Source organism: Scyliorhinus torazame, chromosome 3, assembly GCF_047496885.1.
Source record: "Scyliorhinus torazame isolate Kashiwa2021f chromosome 3, sScyTor2.1, whole genome shotgun sequence".
Classification (NCBI taxonomy): Eukaryota; Metazoa; Chordata; class Chondrichthyes; order Carcharhiniformes; family Scyliorhinidae; genus Scyliorhinus; species Scyliorhinus torazame.
In genome coordinates, this window is record NC_092709.1 from 143867671 (window position 1) to 143887816 (window position 20146).

At 46.2% G+C, this 20146-nt stretch overlaps 1 protein-coding gene across 8 annotated transcripts in view; it reads left to right on the forward strand.

The window, feature by feature from the left end:
• LOC140408726 (septin-11) overlaps nt 1-20146 on the forward strand; it is a 159714-nt gene that overhangs the window by 64138 nt on the left and 75430 nt on the right. For 7 of the 8 annotated variants that reach the window (XR_011940176.1, XR_011940177.1, XM_072496336.1 and 4 more), the window contains exon 2: nt 4372-4492. The exons of the other annotated variant lie outside the window; for it this stretch is intronic. Coding sequence is in view for 5 of the 7 variants with exons in the window: in XM_072496336.1 (XP_072352437.1) it covers nt 4372-4492 (121 nt within the window). In the remaining 2 variants the exon portion in view is untranslated. The remainder of the gene's footprint in view (nt 1-4371; nt 4493-20146) is intronic. 8 annotated transcript variants of the gene reach the window in all.

The following is a 20146-nucleotide window of genomic DNA, read 5'->3' on the forward strand; positions in this document are numbered from 1 at the left end:
ATTTAATTGATTACATTTGATACTCGCAGGGCTTTAGGGGTTGATTGTGTTTCAAAGGATGCTTTGAGTTCAGTATTTTAAAAAAAATGTTATTGAAGTTTTTCAAACAAAGATTTTCCGTTTTTACAACTTAATTAGGGAATATACATTAAACGTTATTTAAATAATATATTAAATAACAACAGATGGAAAAAGAAATAAACAAAAAGCAAATATCAACAACTAACTAAGAAAAAACAAAAACACTGAATAATACCCCCCCCCCCCGGGTTGCTGCTGCTGTCTTTTCTGTTTTTCCATTATCGTTCCGCGAGATAGTCAAGGAACGGTTGCCACCGCCTGGTGAACCCCTGAGCCGATCCTCTTAACGCATATTTTATTCGTTCCAGTCTTATGAACCCTGCCATGTCGTTTATCCAGGCCTCCACGCCTGGGGGCTTCGCTTCTTTCCACATAAGTAGAATCCTTTGCCGGGCTACTAGGGACGCAAAGGCCAAGACGTCGGCCTCTTTCGTCTCCTGCTCTCCTGGTTCTTCTGCAACCCCAAATATAGCCAACCCCCAGCTTGGTTTGACCTGGACCCCCACCACCTTTGAGATCACTCTTGCCACACCCACCCAGAACCCATGCTATACCGGACATGACCAGAACATGTGGGTGTGGTTCGCCGAGCTTCCCGAGCACCTCCCACACCTGTCCTCCACCCCAAAAAACCTGCTCAGTCTTGCTCCCATCATATGTGCTCTGTGTAGAACCTTAAATTGAATCAGGCTAAGCCTGGCACACGAGGACGAGGAATTTACCCTACTTGAGGCATCTGCCCACAGCCCCTCCTCAATCTCTTCCCCCAGCTCCTCTTCCCATTTTCCCTTCAGTTCCCCTACCATCGTCTCTCATCTCCCTGTATATTTCGGAGACTTTACCTTCTCCAACCCATGCCCCCAAAATCACTCTATCCTGGACCCCTTGCGTCGGGTGCCGCGGAAATTCCCTCACCTGTTGCCTCGCAAATGCCCTCACTTGCATGTATCGGAAAGCATTCCCTGGTGGCAACTTATATTTTTCTTCCAATGCTCCCAAACTTGCAAACGTCCCGCCCACAAACAGGTCCTTCAGCTTCCTAATTCCTGCTCGCTGCCAACATTGAAATCCCCCCTCTATCCTCCCCGGGACGAACCTGTGTTTATTGCTTATCGGGGACCACACCGAGGCCCCCGTCACTCCCCTGTGTCGCCTCCACTGCCCCCCAGATCTTCAAGGTCGCCACCACCACTGGGTTTGTGGTGTACCTTTTCGGGGAGTACGGTAGCGGCGCCGTCGCCAGCGCTTTTAGGCTCGTTCCCTTACAGGACGCCATCTCCAGCCTTTTCCACGCCGCACCTTCTTCTTCCCTCATCCACTTACAGACCATTGACACATTGGCGGCCCAATAGTAGTCACTCAGACTCGGCAGTGCCAATCCCCCTCTGTCCCTACTGCGCTGCAGGAACCCCCTCTTTACCCTCGGGGTCTTTCCCGCCCACACAAAGCTCATAATGCTCCTATCTTTTTTTGAAGAAGGCCTTTGTAATCAGGATGGGGAGGCACTGAAACACGAAAAGAAACCTCGGGAGGACCACCATTTTAACCGCCTGTACTCTGCCCGCCAATGACAGGGGCACCATATCCCACCTCTTAAAGTCCTCCTCCGTCTGCTCTACCAATTGCGTCAAGTTAAGTTTATGTAGGGTTCCCCAGTTCCTGGCCACCTTAATCCCCAGGTATCGAAAATTCCTTGCTACTCTCCTCAGCGGCAGAGCGTCTATCCCCCTGCCCTGTTCCCCGGGGTGCATCACAAAGATCGCTCTTTCCCATATTTAATTTGTATCCCGAGAACTCTCCAAACTCCCTGAGTATCTGCATTACCTCTGGCATCACCTCTACCGGGTCCGCCACATATAGCAGCAAATCGTCTGCACATAGTGACACTCGATGTTCCTCTCCCCCTCTGAGCACCCCCCTCCACTTCTTAGAGTCCCTCAGCGCTATGGCCAATGGTTCAATTGCCAACGCGAACAGTAACTGGGACAGGGAGCACCCTTGTCTTGTACCCCTATGTGATCGAAAGTATCCAGATCTTTGCCTGTTTATAACAACGCTTGCCACCGGGGCCGCGTACAAGAGTCTAACCCATCTAATGAACCCCTCCCCGAACCCAAATCTCTTCAGCACCTCCCACAAATAGTCCCACTCCACCAGATCGAATGCCTTCTCTGCATCCATCGGCACCACTATCTCTGCCTCCCCCTCCGGTGGGGGCATCATCATCACCCCCAGCAACCTTCGTACATTGGCGTTCAATTGTCTCCCTTTAACAAACCCTGTCTGGTCGTCATGTACCACCCCTGGGACACAATCCTCTATCCTTGTCGCCATCACTTTGGCCAGCAGTTTGGCGTCTACGTTTAGGAGGGAGATGGGCCTGTATGACCCGCACTGCAGCGGGTCTTTGTCTCGTTTCAGAATTAGCGATATCGTCGCCTCCGACATTGTTGGGGGTAATGTCCCCCTTTCCTTTGCCTCATTAAAGGTTCTCGCCAAAAGCGGGGCCAACAGGTCCATATACTTCCTATAAAATTCCACCGGGAACCCATCTGGTCCCGGGGCCTTCCCTGCTTGCATGTTCCCAATTCCTTTGATCACCTCATCCACTTCAATCTGCGCCCCCAGACCTGCCACCTCCTGCCCCTCCACCCTCGGGAACTCAAGCTGGTCCAAAAAGTGTATCATTCCCTCTTTCCCCTCCGGGGGTTGGGACTTGTACAGCCTCTCATAGAATGTCTTGAACACCTCGTTCACTTTCCCTGCTCTCTGCTCCATCTTTCCCGTTTCGGCCCTAACTCCTCCGATCTCTCTCGCCGCCCCCCTCTTCCGAAGTTGTTGGGCCAGCAGCCGGCTCGCCTTTTCCCCATATTCATATTGTATCCCCTGTGCCTTCCTCCACTGTGTCTCTGCCTTTCCCGTGGTCAGCAGGTCAAACTCCGTCTGTAATCTTCGTCTTTCCCTGTATAGCCCTTCGTCTGGGGCCTCCGCATACTTCCTATCCACCCTCAATTTCCCCTACTAATCTCTCTCTTTCTTTACCCTCTTGTTTCCCCTTGTGGGCTCTGATGGAAATCAGCTCTCCTCTAACCACCGCCTTCAGCGCTTCCCATACTACTCCCACCTGGACCTTCCCGTCGTCATTGACCTCCAGGTATCTTTCGATGCATCCCCTCACCCTTTCGCATACCCCCTCATCCGCCAGTAGTCCCATGACCACAGTCCTGCCAACTCATGATGGAGTCTGGGAAGTTGTGCTTCCGTGCACAGCATTTGTGAATGAGAGGCTGGGAAGCTGTGGAGGTGGCAGGGAGCTGGAAGAGATTTTAACTTGGTCGGTATGCCTTGCTTACTTTTCTAGGGGAAGGCAGCATGTTATTTAGCTCACGGCAGGGTGTTGCAGGAAGGCAAATCCAGTGGCCAATATGTTCACATTCCGAAGGATTCACCAAAGTATAATCTAGTAAAGAATATGGTGGCGTAGTGGTATTTTCACGGGTCTAGTAATCCAGAGACCCAGAGTAGTGCTCTGGTGTCCCAGGTTCAAATCCCGCCACTGCAGATGGTGAAATTTGGAATAAAAATCTGGAATTAAACCTTAACGATGACCATGAAACCATGGTCGATTGTCAAAATGCAAATCTTCCATTCAAGTTCACACAGTAATACATTTCACTAGCCAGTGATTGACCGTTTTATTGGCCCAGACACAGCTGCTTAAGGGGGTTGTTTATTTATCTTTCCCCTCATGCTTGAATGCATTTCAAGGACACTTCATTGATGCTATCTGTTTATAAACACTCTTGCTCTTCACCACATCAAAAGGAGCTAAGTGCTTTCACTTTCTCTTTTTCTCAGCACTTGATTTGCATTGTAGAGGGAGGGAGTCCTTCCGATGGACTTTGGGTGGCACCTCAGGCATGCTTTGACCCACCTCTGGGTCCACCGTATCAGGGAGAATCCATCCCAATGTTTGTATTGTAGCACAATCTTAGTAGCCACGATATGTTAATTTAATTTGGATCAGGTAAAGTACATTTCCAAACTCAGCAAATATACTGATTATAGTACATTTGCTGGATGCCCACATTGATCTGCAAAGCATGAGATTGTGCCTCGGATCTTATTGAAAGGTTTGCTCAGTACACCCCCGTGTCACTCCCAGAGGTGAAGCGGAAGTGAATGGCGTGTTTCAGATGAGAAGCAGCACTAAGGGCTTGTATAATTGGGCACTAAGCATTGGCTTTTTTCTGAAACTAGTTTTGTGACTATTATCTCTTCCTTTTGCAGTCACAGAATGAAGACTTACGAAACTTGAATCTTGCCGGTCATGTTGGATTTGACAGCCTTCCAGATCAGCTAGTCAACAAATCAACAACACAAGGATTTTGCTTTAATATTCTTTGTGTAGGTGAGTAAAATATGAAAGCACGAAAGAAGGAACTTTGATTTACACAATGCTCTTCATTTCCCGTAATATCAAATGAGATAAACATCCACTTGCCGTGTTTCATTGTTGTTGGTTCTTAGAATCATAGAAGCCCTACAGTGCAGAAGGAGGCCATTTGGCCCATCGAGTCAGCACTGACCCTCGAAGAGAGCACCCTAACTAGGCCCACTCCCCCATCCTATCCACATAACCCCACCTAACCTGCACAGTTTTGGACTGTGGAAACCGAAGCACCCGGAGGAACCCCACGCAGACCAGTGAGAAAGTGCAAACTCCACACAGGCAGTCATCCAAGGCTGGAATTGTACCCCGGGTCCCTGGCGCTGTGAGGCAGCAGTGCTAACCACTATGCCACCCAAGGATGAATGTGGCCCACGAAGCTAGGGAAACCCTTGACCTGCTATGAATTGTGTTTTTGGGATCTCTTATGTCCATCTAAGCTGGCAGACATGGCCTTACTTTGACATCATATCCAAAAGACAGCACAATGACAATACACTCCTGTAGAACAATACTGAAGTGTAAATCTTTTTTGGGAAGTTGTTGGGTGTGGAAGGCAGGTTGCTATGTAACCAACCTGTTGCAGACATTCTGTAGCAGAGTGTGCAGTTCAGTGTCTGTATGTGCACTGAGGTAATGAGTATGAAGTTGAAAGATGAGATAAATCAAAGGGGGCAATTGCGGAAAGAAAGGTAAAGTCACCATAATCCCAGATGACCATAGGGTGCTTTCTTTCCCCTTTGAGGGGGAGAGCAGACTGGTAGTGGAAAAACTGAAAGTCACATTGAGGAGCAGCATTTGCATAAACAGTGGACAGGATGTCACAGGCTGGTTATCATTGATTTTACTTGTGCTTCACTCCCTGTGACCACCGCTCCCCTCTGGGGCACAGAGTCTGCCATAACGTTCACAGTAGTTGCAACTGGATGGTTTGATTGATTTATCTTTTCCACCCCTGAAATCTGAAATGTCCATATAAAAATCATACTTTTGATAAAAATCATACTTTTGAGAGGCCCTATGTGTTCCTCCGTTTATTCAGTGAATTGTATTGTATTAATTAGGAGATCTTTGCCCTCATGATCTATCACTTTTTGTTACATTTAGCAAAAATCACAGATTAGAAGGGAAGTAAAGGAGCTTGTGGAACATCGGTGCCGAGCAGTAGCAGTGTTAACCACTGCACCACCATGCTACCCTAGGGGTGGTTGGAAGATTTAAAATACATTGAACAACTCCAAGTAATTGCCCCCACAGTTCTTTTCCCTTTTAACCTGTCAAAGGTTTGACTGCTTGCTGCTGTACAGGAACTTCTTCATGTTAAGAAGCCCTAACCTCAAGCTCAAGCAATTCGAGGTATTGCCAAGGTTTTGAATCATTGATGTGTTGCCATCTCTTCACTTTTCACAAATCCATAGGTCATTAAGACTTATATTTATTTACATATATATCTGTTTTGTTATGCTCTTGACATAGCATAAGCTGCTTCCTTGATGTGCACTCGGTCAAAGGAAGGTTCAGACTTGGAGATAGCTTTAACACGTTTATTAAACTATTAACAATTCTCCTACTTGGATTTGATGCTACTGTTAATCCTGCTAAAGCTACTCAGACTGACGAACCAGTCTGCTACAATCCACGTGGTGGGTATGATGTTCAATCAACCCTGTGTCTGTACTCAGAGTGTCTCCACTGGAAAGAGACTGAGCATGTGTGATGTGTCCTTTTATATGGGTTGGTGTAATGCCCTCCTGTGGTAGTGTCACCTCTGTGTGTATCCTGACTGCCCATTGGTCATGTCCTATTTTACTGACCTGTTGGTTGACTGTCTGTGTGTCATGTCTCTGGTGTTCCCTCTAGTATCTAGCTAGGTGTAGTGTATGTACATTAATCCTTTGTGTACTTACAGTGATGTATATCACCACATCCCCCTTTTTTCGTGTTATATTTTCTGTACAGTGTTAAAGAAAATTGAACAAACTAGGTAGATGAGTGATACTCTGTACAAGTTATGATAACAGTAATCATTATACTATAAGTCCAAATCATATGCATGAGTCCAAAGTTCATTAATTATTATGGTCAAGTGGCTTTCTTGTTTGGTTGGTGAGTTGGTGATGTTGATGGTGGCATTGCTTTGTAAACGCCATCAGTGTCCCTGTGCTGAAGGAACCAAGAAGTGGTCAAATCACTTGGTTGTCGGATTTGGACTCTTTTAATTGTTTCGATGCTTGTAGTGGTAATTCTTGATGGCATCTGTCCTGAAAGCCAGGTTGCCTGTTGGTAGTGCAGCAAACGTGCATTGTCCTGCCATGGCATGTCATTGTACTGAGCTGAGCAGTAACAGAGTCCCTCATTTGCAAAGTTGTACCTTGCAGAGTTGTACCATGTCGTACCAGTCGTAGTTCCATTGGTGTTGTTTTTGTCGTGCTTGTTGTCGACGTTGTTGCCTTTGGTACGCTTCTTGCTACTGTCTTTGATGTTGTTGTTGTGGTGGTTGGTTTTGTTGCCATGTTTGCTGCGCTCAAGAACCACACTCTGTGGATAATACGAGTCCTTCACACAGTTACTCGTGTTAGTGTGCTTTGTGGCATCTGCTGTCTCCTTGAGCGTGCTGAGTTTGCGGCGCTCCCCGTCTGGAGTCATGTCCGGCTTACTTGAATCAGCATTGGCTTGTCGATGCTCCCCGCCTGGAGTCTGGTCTGTTTCACCTGAGTCAGTTTTGGTTTGTCGATGTTCCCCGTCTGGAGCCCTTTCTGGTTCACCTGAATCAACTTTGGTTTCTTGATGCTCCCTGTCCGGAGTCACTGCAGGTTCACTTGCATCTTCTGAAGTTTCCTGATGTTCCCCGTCCGGGGTCAAAACAGTCAGGAATGCATTTGCTTGCGGAGAGGCTCGAGCGAGTGAGGTTTGAAGTAACGTGGTGTCACCAGTAGTCTTACTGTGATTGTCGAGTGCCTCTGTACACACTAGCTGAGGTCTGTCATGTTGCACATCTGGTATGGGAAGCGGGATGCCGTCGTCACTGGTCGCACATACAGTGGGTAGAGCCTCAGTGTGTTCTTGTCGTTCACTTAAGCTGGGTAGACTGTCAGAGCCGCCTTCTTGTTCACTGGAGCGCGGTAGATTGTCATAGTCTGCTTGCTGTACACTTGAGCATGGCAGACTGTCATAGTCTTTCTGTTGTTCACTTGAGCGTGGCAGACCTGCATTGTCTGCTGCTGGTTGCTCGGAGGAGGTTGCTAGACTCTCATGGTCTTGTTCATGCAAGGACTGCGCTTTGGAGTCTTGCATTGCTTCTATTGTGGAGGCTGTCCACGAGCTTGCTGTGGAAGCTTGTGTCACTCCCTCTCTGGTGTCTTGCAGCGTTCCTTGTGTGGAATCGTGCATTGGTCTCTCTGTGGAAACTGTCATCACTTCTTGTTCATGCAAGGACTGCGCTGTGGAGTCTTGCGTTACTTCTATCGTGGAGTCTGTCCACTAGCTCGCTGTGGAGTCTTTGTTCGCTTTCTGTGTGGAGTCAGGGACCCTTCGCGGTGCGTGGACCACTCTCTGTGTGGCAGCAGGCCACTCTCTGTGGGCTTGTACCGCTCACTATCTCTTGGTGTCAGGCCGCAGCATAATCCTGCACTCACGAGCCGGGATGTCATATATGCTGGGCTGAAGATTCCCCAATCCGAAGAAACTCGTCGTCGGGGTCTTCAATGTACAACACGTCTAGTTGCGGATAGGATTTGGTACTGTGATAGCCTCCCAAGGTGAAAGCTTTGTCTGAGTCATTGTCTTCCAAGACCATATCATCACGTTTTGTGTCGGAGCTGGCATTTGGCTCGTGATGTCCAAAGAAGAATTCAAGGTCTGAGTCATAGTCTTCAAGGACTGTATCATCTCTTTGGGCGGTGCTAACTGCTTGTTGCAGGGTTCTGTGGAGGTTACCTTCAGCTACTGGTCGAGGTTCAGGCATTGTTCTGTCGTTCCAGGTGAAAGAATCGAGCTTTACGGCTTTAAATTTTTTTCCCCGTGTTTTGGGACATTTGCCCTTTAAGTGGGTCTCTGATGTCACGACGTGTGTGACGTAATGCGTAGGAAGCGATTGCGCATATGCAGATCGCTGTTCCTTTACTTGGGGTCTTGTTCTCAATTGGCATGTGCGGCTTCTCGCGCATGCGCAAACGGACCTGCCCGTTCTGTGTGCTCTTCGTGCAACTGCGCATGTGCAGCACCTTTTCCAACATGGCTGCAATTCAAAACTGCCGTTCGTTGCTGCAAGCCTACCTCGGGGTGAGTTTTGGCGCCTCTTTTACCTTTTCTTCTTGTATGTTCCTCGCAGAATTCTTGGAATTTGTCCAGGACTGCCTGAAGGTCGCTCTTGTTTTGCCCCTTTGAGTATTTGAAGGTCTGGAAGATTTCAGCTGCTTCTGGACCCGCAATAGTAAGTAGAAGCTTTATTTTTTCTGCATCCGCCATGCCATCTAGGTCGGACGCTACCAGGTAGATCTCGAATCTCTGCCGGAACCAATGCCAGTTTTCAGTGAGATTGCCTTGGTACCTGAGCTGCTGTGGAACCGGCTGCTTTTGCTGGTCGTCACTGTTTGCTGAGTTTTAACGATATGGATTGAAACAGTTCACTCTTGGAACCATGTTTTGTTATGCTCTTGACGTAGCATAAGCTGCTTCCTTGATGTACACTCTGACAAAGGAAGGTTCAGACTTGGAGATAGCTTTAACACGTTTATTAAACTATTAACAATTCTCATAGTTGGATTCGATGCTACTGTTAATCCTGCTAAAGCTACTCAGACTGACAAACCAGTCTGCTACAATCCACGTGGTGGGTATCATGTTCAATCAACCCTGTGTCTGTACTCAGAGTGTCTCCACTGGAAAGAGACTGAGCATGTGTGATGTGTCCTTTTATATGGGTTGGTGTAATGCCCTCCTGTGGTAGTGTCACCTCTTGTGTGTATCCTGACTGCCCATTGGTCATGTCCTATTTTACTGACCTGTTGGTTGATTGTCTGTGTCATGTCTCTGGTGTTCCCTCTAGTGTCTAGCTAGGTGTAGTGTATGTACATTAACCCTTTTGTGTACTTAGTGATGTATATCACCACAATATCTATGACTTTTTTTTGAAGTGTCATCTTGACTCGGGGATAGTACTCTCAATTTGGAGTTGAACGTTTCAGGGTTCAAGTTCAACTTGAACACTTTGCAGGCAAGCAATAAGATATGGACACGCAGCAGATGAAATTTAATGCAAAATGTAATACATTTTGGGAAGAAGAACCAGGAAGGGCAGGTTGAGAAATCGCTTATAAAGGTATACGGATCATTCAAAAGATCTTGAGTTTTGTAAATAGAGGCATGAGTACACGAGAAGCAATGAAGTTACGATAAACCTTGAAATACAGGTTCACCCTCAACTGGAGCATTGTGCCCAATTCTGAGCACCAAACATTCAGACGGACATGAAGCGGTGAGGTGGGGGGGGGACACTTTTACGAGAATAGTTCCAGAGACGAGGGGCCAGTTAAGAGAACACATTGGTAAAGCTCTCGCTGGTCTCCTTGGAGAAAAGTAGGTTAAGAAGAAATTTGATAAAGGTGTTCAAATCATGAGCAGTCCTGGACAGTCGATAGAAGGAAGCTATTCCAATTTGCAGAGGAGTTGAGAAGCAGAGGACACCGATTTTAAAAGCTGAATGGCAAAATGCGCAAAAGCTTTTTCATGCAGTGAATGGTTAGCATCTGGAAGGCACTGCCTAAGAGTATGGTAGAGGCAGATTCAGTTGTGGCGTTCAAAAGAAATGACTAAGAACCTAAAGAAGGGCAATTTGAGGGCAGCACGGTGGCGCAGTGGTTAGCATTGCTGCCTCACGGCGCTGAGGACCCGGGTTCGAATCCCAGCTCTGGGTCACTGTCCGTGTGGAGTTTGCACATTATCCCCGTGTCTGCGTGGGTTTCACCCCCACAATCCAAAGATGTGCAGGATAGGTGGATTGGCCACGCTAAGTTGCCCCTTAATTGAAAAAAATAATTGGGTACTCTAAATTTAAAAAAAAAAGGACAATTTGCCGAGTTCTTGGGAATGGGACTTGGTTGAGTTATCCTTGCAGAAGGCCAGCATGTACAAGGAAGCTGAGTGGTCTCCTTCTATGATGAAAATATTTTGTGATTCTATATCCACACTTGCACTGGAAGATTTGCATGGATATCTGTCATGGCCAAAAAAAAAAAATCGATATATTGCTGGTGACTTGATGCCTAATAAACGCAGCAGTCCAATAAACATGGTCAGTGAGTGAATAATAATAATCTTTATTGTCACAAGTAGGCTTACATAACACTGCAATGAAGTTACTGTGTACATCCCCTAGTCGCCACACTAGGGTGGCTGTTCGGATACACTGAGGGAGAATTCAGAACATCCAATTCACCTAACAAACATGTCTATTGGGACTTGTAGGAGGAAACCGGAGCACCCGGGAAAACCCCCACAGTCACTGGGAGAACATGCCGATTCTGCACAGGCAGTGACCCAAGCCGGGAATCAAACCCGGGGTCCCTGGCGCTGTGAAGCAACAGTGCTACCCACTGTGCTACTGTGCCACCCGATAGGGTCGCAGCACGGTAGCACAGTGATTAGCACAATTGCTTCACAGCGCCAGGGTCGCAGGTTCAATTCCTGGTTTTGGTCACTGTCTGTGTGGAGTCTGCACGTTCTCCCCATGTGTGCATGGGTTTCCTCTGAGTGATGTAGTTTCCTCCCACAGTCCAAAGATGTGCAGGTTAGGTGGATTGGCCATGCTAAATTGCCCTTGGTGTCCAAACAGGTTAAGTGGGGTTACTGGGTTATGGGGATAGGGTGGAGGTGTGGGGCTTAAGTGGGGTGCTCTTTCCAAGGGCTGGTGCAGACTTGATGGGCTGAATGGCCTCCTTCCGCACTGTAAATTCTATGTTCTATGTTCCCTACCTGACACAATTCTGAGAGCACTGTTACCAAAAGAACTGCAGGTTTAAAGAGGTAGCCCGCCACCACTTCAAGGGAACCCAGCGTTGGACAATACTTACAGCTTTAGCAACATGAGCCACGCTCAGATAATTTAAAAAAGAAAATGTTTTTTTGACCAAATATCTGTTACATATAACGATTAGGGAGTCTGGAAAAAAGAAAGAAGGAATGAATGTACATGGAATGACCAAGGAAGTGGCACTTCCTGTGAATGAATTGCATTAGGAATGACCTACTTTACACAGCTTGGTGTAGAATCATTCTCAATAAAGCAATAGTTTGCTCAGTTGTGGCCTGCATCTCTCTTAATGTCAGCTGAAAAGCCCAGAGTGTACTGAATTGCCAATTTAAACTCGCAGCTGGATATATTATATATGTTTTTAGAAAGTCTAATTTCTTTGTCCCTCCACCCCCAGTATTATGAAGCAGCAGAGTAGATCGCTGCCATTTGCTATGCGTGAGATTGTCAACTCCCATCCCTTTGACAATTCCATGTGCATTCCTTTCTTTTTCTTTTATTATGTTGCAGCGAAGTTTAAAAAACTCATGTAACAAATAATTAAATAATTATCCATTTCTGAATGGATGATTTTGAATCAACCTTTGGAAGTATTTAAATCCGTATTTTAATTTTGAAATAATTTGATAAATTTCTGAAAAGGAAATCCATAGACTAAACATCATGGGTGGGATTCTCCAACTCTCCGCACCGAAATCGCGCTTGGCGCAGGGGCGGAGAATTACCCAAAATAGGCTCCCATGCCGGCAGGCGATTCTCCGGGGCGAACGGAGAATCACTGCCATTCGCGGGCCGTTGAAAGCGCCCCCCCGCGGTGATTCTCCGTGCTCGAGTGGCCGACGTGGACCTCGGCATTCTGGCAGTGGGGGGCGATCGGTGTCTACCGATCGGCGGGCGCCCTCATTTACCTCTGCGTCGGGCTCCTGTAGGGCTCCGCCATGTTGCGCGGGGGACAGCGCAGAGACACCCGCTATGCACGTGCGCGGCCACACGGACGCAACTACAGGGCCCCGCCGGCAGCCAGAGCTGCGGGATGTACGCCAGGGCCCTGCTAGCCCCCTTGAAGACGGACAATCACCCCGGACTTTCTAGGAAAAAGTCCGGAGTGATTCTCACCCGTTTTCCGGCAGGCATGGGGCCTTAGTTCCCAGAAGGGAGAATCCTGCCCCTTATCATTAGTATGTTTCATTTTATAGCACTGAATTTGAGCCATTTAATTCAGTATCTGAAGATTAATAGGTTTAAAAAAATTAGAAATTTTGCATGCTTGAACATTGTCATTTTTATTAAGTTCATAAATGAGTGAATGCCAACTGCACCTAAATTTATATGTTAAAGCTATTCCAGAGGCAATTTCATCCAGTCTATGTGTAGTCTGGAACTGGGGCAGGTGGTGAGGGAACCAACAAGAGGGAAAAAATATACTAGACCTCCTCCTCACCAAACTGTCTGCCACAGGTGCATCTGTCCATTGACAGTACCAGTAGGAGTGACCACTGCACAGACCTCGTGGAGAAAAGTCCCATCTTCACACTGAAGATACCCTCCATTGTGTTGTGTGGCACTACCTCCGTGCTAAATGGGATGGATTTAGAACGGCTCTAGCAACTCAAAACTAGGCATACATGAGGCGCTGTGGGCCAACAGCAGCAACAGAATTGTACTCAGCCACAATCTGTAAACTCATGGCCCTGCATATCCGCACTCTACCATTACAACCAAGCCAGGGAATCAACCATGGTTCAACGAAGAGTGCAGGAGGGCATGCCCAGAGCAGCACCAGGCATACCTAAAAATGAGGTGTCGACCTGGTGAAGCTACAACACAGGATTACTTGCACACCAAACAACATAAGCAGCAAGTGATAGAGTTAAGCGATCCCACAACTAATAGATCAGATCTAAGCTCTGCAGTCCTGCCACATCTAGTTGTGAATAGTGGTGGACAATTAAACAACTCGCTGGAGGAGGAGGGTCCACAAAGATCCCCATCCTCTATGATGGAGGAGCCTCGCACATTTGTGCAAAAGACGAGGCATTTGCAATAATCTTCAGCCAGAAGTGCCGAGTGGATGATCCATCTTGGTCTCCTCCGGAGTTCCCCAGCATCACAGATGTCAGTCTTCAGCCAATTTAATTCACCCCACGTGCTATCAAGAAATGGCTGAAGGCAATGGATACTGCAAAGGCTATGGGCCCTGACAATATTCCGGCAATAGTTTTGAAGAGTTGTGCTCCAGAACTTGCCGCGCCCCGAACCAAGCTGTTCCAGTAAAGTCACAACACTGGCATCTACCCGGCAATATGGAAAATTGCCCAGGTATGTCCTGTAAACAAAGCAGGGAAAAATCCAACCCAGCCAATTACCATCCTGAGAAAATGCTGGAAAATCTCAGCAGGTCTGACAGCATCTGTAGGGAAAGAAAAGAGCCAAGTTTCGAGTCCAGGTGACCCTTTGTCAAAGCTAGATTCCAGCATCCGCAGTAATTTGCTTTTATCCAATTACCGCCCTACCAGTCTGCTCTCAGCCATCAGCAAAGAGATGGAACTTTCTTTCATAGAATTTACAGTGCAGAAGGAGGCCATTCGGCCCATCGAGTCTGCACCGGCACTTGGAAAGAGCACCCTACCCAAGGTCCACACCTCCACCCTATCCTCATAACCCAGTACCCCACCCAACACTAAGGGCAATTTTGGACACTAAGGGCAATTTAGCATGGCTAATCCACCTAACCTGCACATCTTTGGACTGTGGGAGGAAACCAGAGCACCCGGAGGAAACCCACGCACACACTGGGAGGATGTGCAGACTCCGCACAGACAATGACCCAAGCCGGAATCGAACCTGGGACCCTGGAGCTGTGAAGCAATTGTGCTATCCACAATGCTACCGTGCTGCCCCGAACAGATCATCAACAGTGCTATCAAGTGGCACTTACTTATAACCTGCTCACTGACGCTCAGTTTGGATTCCGCCAGGGTCACTTAGCTCCTGACCTCATTACATCCTTGGTTCAAACATGGACAAAAGAGCTGAACTCCTGAGGTGAGATGAGCGTCATTTCCCTTGGCATCAAAGCAACATTTGACCAAGTATGGCATCAAGGTGACCTAGCAAAACTATAGTTAATGTGAATCGGGGAAAACTCTCCACTGGTTGGAGTCATACCTGGTACAAAGGAAGATGGTTGTGTTGGTTGGAGGTCAATCATCTCCGTCCTGGGACATCACTGTAGGAGTTCCTCAGGGTAGTGTCTTAGGCTAAACCATCTTTAGCTGCTTCATCAATGATCTTCCTTCCAACGTAAGTTCCGATGTGGGGATGTTCGTGTTTAGCACCATTCACGACTTCTCAGACACTGAAGCGGTCCATGTGCAAATGCAGCAAGACCGTGACAGTATCCAAACCTGGGTGGACAAGTAACATTTGCGCCTCACTAGTGCCAGGCATCTCCAATAAAAGAGAATCAAACCATCGCCCCTTGACATTCAATGCCATTGCCATCACTGAATCCCCGCTACCAACATCCTGGGCATTAACATTGGCCAGAAACTGTACTGGACTAGCCATATTAATACAGTGGCTACAAGAGCAGGTCAGAGGCAAGGAATCCTGCGGCAAGTAATTTGCCTCCTAACTCCCCAAAGCCTGTCCATTATCTATAAGACACAAATCCGGAGAGATGGAATATTCTGAGATGGAATATTCACCACTTACCTGGATGGTTGGAGCCCCAACAACACTGAAGAAGCTCGACATCATCCAGGGCAAAGTATCTTGCTTGATTGTTATCCCTTCCACAAACATTCACTTCCTCCACCAACGCACATACCAGCAGTGTGCACCATTACAAGATGTACTGCAAGAACTCCCCAAGGCTCCTTAGCCAAAGCCACAACCACTATCATCTCGAAGGACAACGGAGCAGTACCACCTGGAAGTTCCCATGCTAGTCACTCACCACCATGACTTGGAAATATATCACTATTCCTTCACTGTTGTTGGGTCAAAATCCTGGAACTCTCTCCCTAACAGCACAGTGGGCGTGCCTGCACTAGATGGACTGCAGCGGTTTCTGAAGACAGGTCACCACTACTTTTCAAGGACAATTGGGGATGGGTGGGGTGGCGCAGTGGTTAGCACAGCTGTCTACGGCCCTGAGGACCCGAGTTCGATCCCGGCCCTGGGTCACTGTCCGTGTGGTGTTTGCACATTCTCCCTGTCTCTGGGTTTCACCCCCACAACCCAAAGATGTGCAGGTTAGGTGGATTGGCCATGCTAAAGTGCCCCTTAATTGGGGGAAAAAATAATAATTGGCTACTCTAAACTTTTTATAAAAAGACAACTAGGGATGGGAAACACATGTTGGCCCAGCCAGCGAAGCTCATGTCCCCTAAAAATTAATTTAAAAAAAAAAAAGTAAATCTGATTTCTGTCAGTAAGTATTTCCTGTTGGAAAGACCAGAGAATGTTTTACATTCTTGGGACTCCTGCTTTTGTCCATTAATAATGCAGCATCTGCTGAACATCACATGGACCCTGGTGGCTGAGGAAAAACAGTCTTCCCACTGAGTTTAATTTATTCGTAATCATGAGCGTCCAGCAGAGTGTGAAATAACCTGAAGCCAACCACATGACTTGTTTTCCTCTGCATGAAGCATTTTGACATTCGTGTGTGCAAGTGACTAATTAGTATTTGAAAAGCTGCATGTTTATATGTAAGAAAATATCAAATTTCAGTGTAATCCTGCAGCTGAAAGAAAGTTATTCAAGCAGGAAACTGCTTTCTTGTTTTTGAAAAGGGGTTATAAAATAAATCTCCTGGTTCAAAAAACCTGCTCCCTGACATCTGTCCGTGCTGCTCAGTAACCAGTATATATTCAAGGGCAGAGGCAAGGTTGTTTCTGCCCTCTGTTGTTTCAGAATGATCCTCTTTCCCTAAACACAGTAATTGGCCCATTGAGATGATGGAAATATATTCATAAATCACTCTGCAACATATCAACACATTGTTACTTCATTCGTCTGTTAGCTGCCCTATTTAATCTACCCTGAATGATTGTACATGGTGGATTTTAAAAAAAAATCAGAGTTCATGTTGAATAACAAAACACAAAGAAAAATTAGTTTTTATTTTGTCCTTGTACTAAGACGATTGAGTCTTTGAACTTCATTGAAGACTCTGTTCAAGAAACTTGTGCCACTTTTTTCAGTAAATATTTTAATTAACACTGTGCATTTAAAAATGCGCATTTCTGAAACAATCACTGCTTTGGAGACTTGAATATTAGGGACATGATGGAGAATATTGTCAATTTGTTGGGTTTTGTAGATGTTCTAAGACTGGGATTCCTTGTGATGCAATGTTTTTCGGTTATGCGATTGTTTGTTTGTAACCTTGTATTTTCCACCCAGGACCAGGAGGATAACTAACTAATTGTTTATATTTTGTCATGGAACACTTTCTTTAGAATTTTACTAAATGGTTTACGCTTGTCTTAAAAGGCCCAAAAGAAGCCATCTAGTTTCCTGTCAACAAACTAATCTAAAGACAAAGCTATTGGGTGTAATTCAGTGGCCTTTTTACACTTGAGTGAGAGCATGATGAGGCCAGTGAAAAGCGGGAGAGGCCAAAACCAGGAACCACGCCGGGCGTTAAACCATTTGCGATACAGCCGGCCAGCTCCCATAGGCAAAATCGGGATCCCGCCGTAGTGTGGCGAGAAACCAATAATCACCACTTAAGCCCTATTTCCGTACAATTAATATGGGAGTCTCCCCATATCCAACAGCCTCCTGCGATCCAGCAGCCTCCCCAGCAAGTGGTCACGCTGGTGCCGATTTAGTTCCCGGTGAATCGGCTGGCGAGCCTTGATTTGCGGTGTGAAGCCTGTGGGGCCTCCTTAAGTGGACTAATTAACGTTGGATTGTGGTGACGGTCTCACTTGGCCGAGCACTGGGTAGCTCACGGCAGTTGCCACTCGCTACCACAATTGGAAACCTTTTTATTGAATCGCACCCATTGAGTCTGTTGTACATGTAAGGCTAGCCATGTCATCGTACCTACTAGATAACTTATTCTGAGTAATTTTAAAAAAGATTTAAGTTGTAACCTTCTGCTTTTCTTAAAAAAATATTCTAAGCTGATCAGAAGATTTTGGATAGGCTAACCTCTCACTCCTGGGACTCCTTACTTACCTGAAGTGCAGTCCTGGGGCTTAGGCTCAGGCAGTGCAGCAGGACCTTTTCTGACCACTACAGCACTGTGCTTGGAAGGGCTGGAGAGCTGTTGGCCAATCCGATAGCTCTCCAAACTGGGCTTCTGTCTAAGAGTGGATGGAAGTCCTGCCTGCTGCCAATCAACGCTCAATGGGTGTAAAATGGCAGCGGACCTGTTCGAGTCGGGAGGTGTTCTTGGCCGATTCTCAGGATGGTGGGTGCTGGATGCTCGCCATTCTGAAAACTCAGGCCAAGGAAATTGTGCTAAACCTGTGTGAAACTGGTTCTGACTCAACTGGAGAATTCATCCAGTTTCGGGTGCCACACTTCAAGAATGATGTGAAAGTGTTTGGGAGAGAGTGCAGAAAAGATTCACGACAATGGTTCCACAGGGATGAGTAACTTAAGTTATGAAGATATTTTGGAGAAGTTATGACTGTTCTCCTTGAAGAAAGGAATGTTGAGAGGAGGTTTGATAGAGATACTCAAGGTCATGAGGGGTCTGGAGAGAGTAATTGGGGAGCACTAAGAAGCAGTGGACTCCGATATAAGGTAATTGGCAAAATAAACCGTGGCAACTTTTTTCAGATTGCGAGTGATCAATATCTGGAATGCACTGCCTTAGAATGTGGTGGAGGCAGGTTAAATCAGGAGGGAATTGGATTATTATTTGAAAAGGAAGAATGTGCAGGGCTACAGGGGGAAATCGGGAGAGTGGCTCTAGCTGAATTGCTTATTCCAAGAGCCACCACAGACATGACATGACTTTCTATGCTATTTGGATTTAATGAGTATAAAATATAACCTTACAGTTCACCACTCAGGCAAGCACAGTAAATCTGCTCCTATAAATTGAAAAACTTGGTGTGAGTCTATCAGCCTTTATTTTAAAATGTTTATTTCAACTCGGCTTTCAAAGTGCAGAGCTGAACTCTTCTGAAACATTTGAGGGAAATTTTCTTTCATACTAATCTGTAATCTTAAAATACTGATTTTTGTCGATTGTTTCAAATGCAGAACTTTACAAGACAGTTACGTTTTAAACTATCTCCTTTACGTTAAAGTAAAGCAGAATAACAGAATTCCCGTAACAGCCTCCCCGAACAGGCGCCGGAATGTGGCGACTAGGGGCTTTTCACAGTAACTTCATTTGTAGCCTACTTGTGACAATAAGCGATTTTCATTCATTTTCAATATTCTGGATAGAATACCAAACCTCTTCCCAGAGACATGCTCGTGATCGGACTGTCACGGGAAACTCCAACTTATGAAGAAAAAAAAATCAAGAGATGATTTTCACACCACGACACAAAAGGGATAACTCTTTTCTGGATACAGAGACACCAAGAGAGACAGTGTAGCTGTTGTGAAAAGCAATGAGATGTGGTTGTGTTAGCAGCCAATCAGGATGCTGGTGAGAACTGGTCCTTTGTTCAAAACGAAGATGATGCAACAGACAGGATGTTTGGGAATATAAAGAACAAGGAGTCACCAAGCTGGACCTTGCCGATGGAAATCTATTTAATCGCACAGAGTGGAATGATTTTCGAAGGACAATAGCAGGTTCAATCTGGCATAGTAGGGAGAGCCTACCAGAAAGCTGGGAGTATCTTTGGACTGGACCTTGTAATGCCAAATATCCACTAAAGTGTGGTGCACAGCAAAATAAGTTGTAAGACTTGTCTCTATTGCATTAGTGATGTGAAAATACATTTTATTCAGTTCAGTGCAGCTGTTAAGTAGTGTTTGATTTGTGTTGCTTTGATATTTGTTACAAAGATGAAATTTTTCATTGGCCATAAGGAATTCATTTGTTCTTTTTAAAAGTTATCAGTCTCTATGGGGATCGTAATAGGATTAAGGTTAGAAATATTGCACGTGGTTAGGAATAATTTTTCAATTTGAAAACTCAAAGATAAATTCAGCTTAACTTTGTCTTGGATTAAAATTTTTGTTACGTTGTTAGAAATAGCTGTTTATTTTCCTAAACTTAATGGCACTAAATTGAGTGCCAGTGTAAAATTTGAGAAGACTGGGCATGACAGAACGGCCATGCCGCCCAAAACGTAGCTTTGCCGCGCGGTGCAGCGTGGCTGATAGAAGCCGGGAAACCCTGCTCCCGGGACTTCCCGACTTGCAACACCTCGTGAGATCTAATGCGATCTCATGAGATGTTGCGATGTTAATCCCGTTCATTGTGGGCTGGATCACCTTTTGGCAAATTTGCATATTAAAGCGAGACCGCTAGTCTCACTTTAATGTGCAGATTCCTGAGATACCCGAGACGTGGGAACAATCTCCCTCACTTCGGTGCTCTCGGGCGAGCATCGTTCTGTACTGGTTTCCACAAACTGGGACCAGCTGGA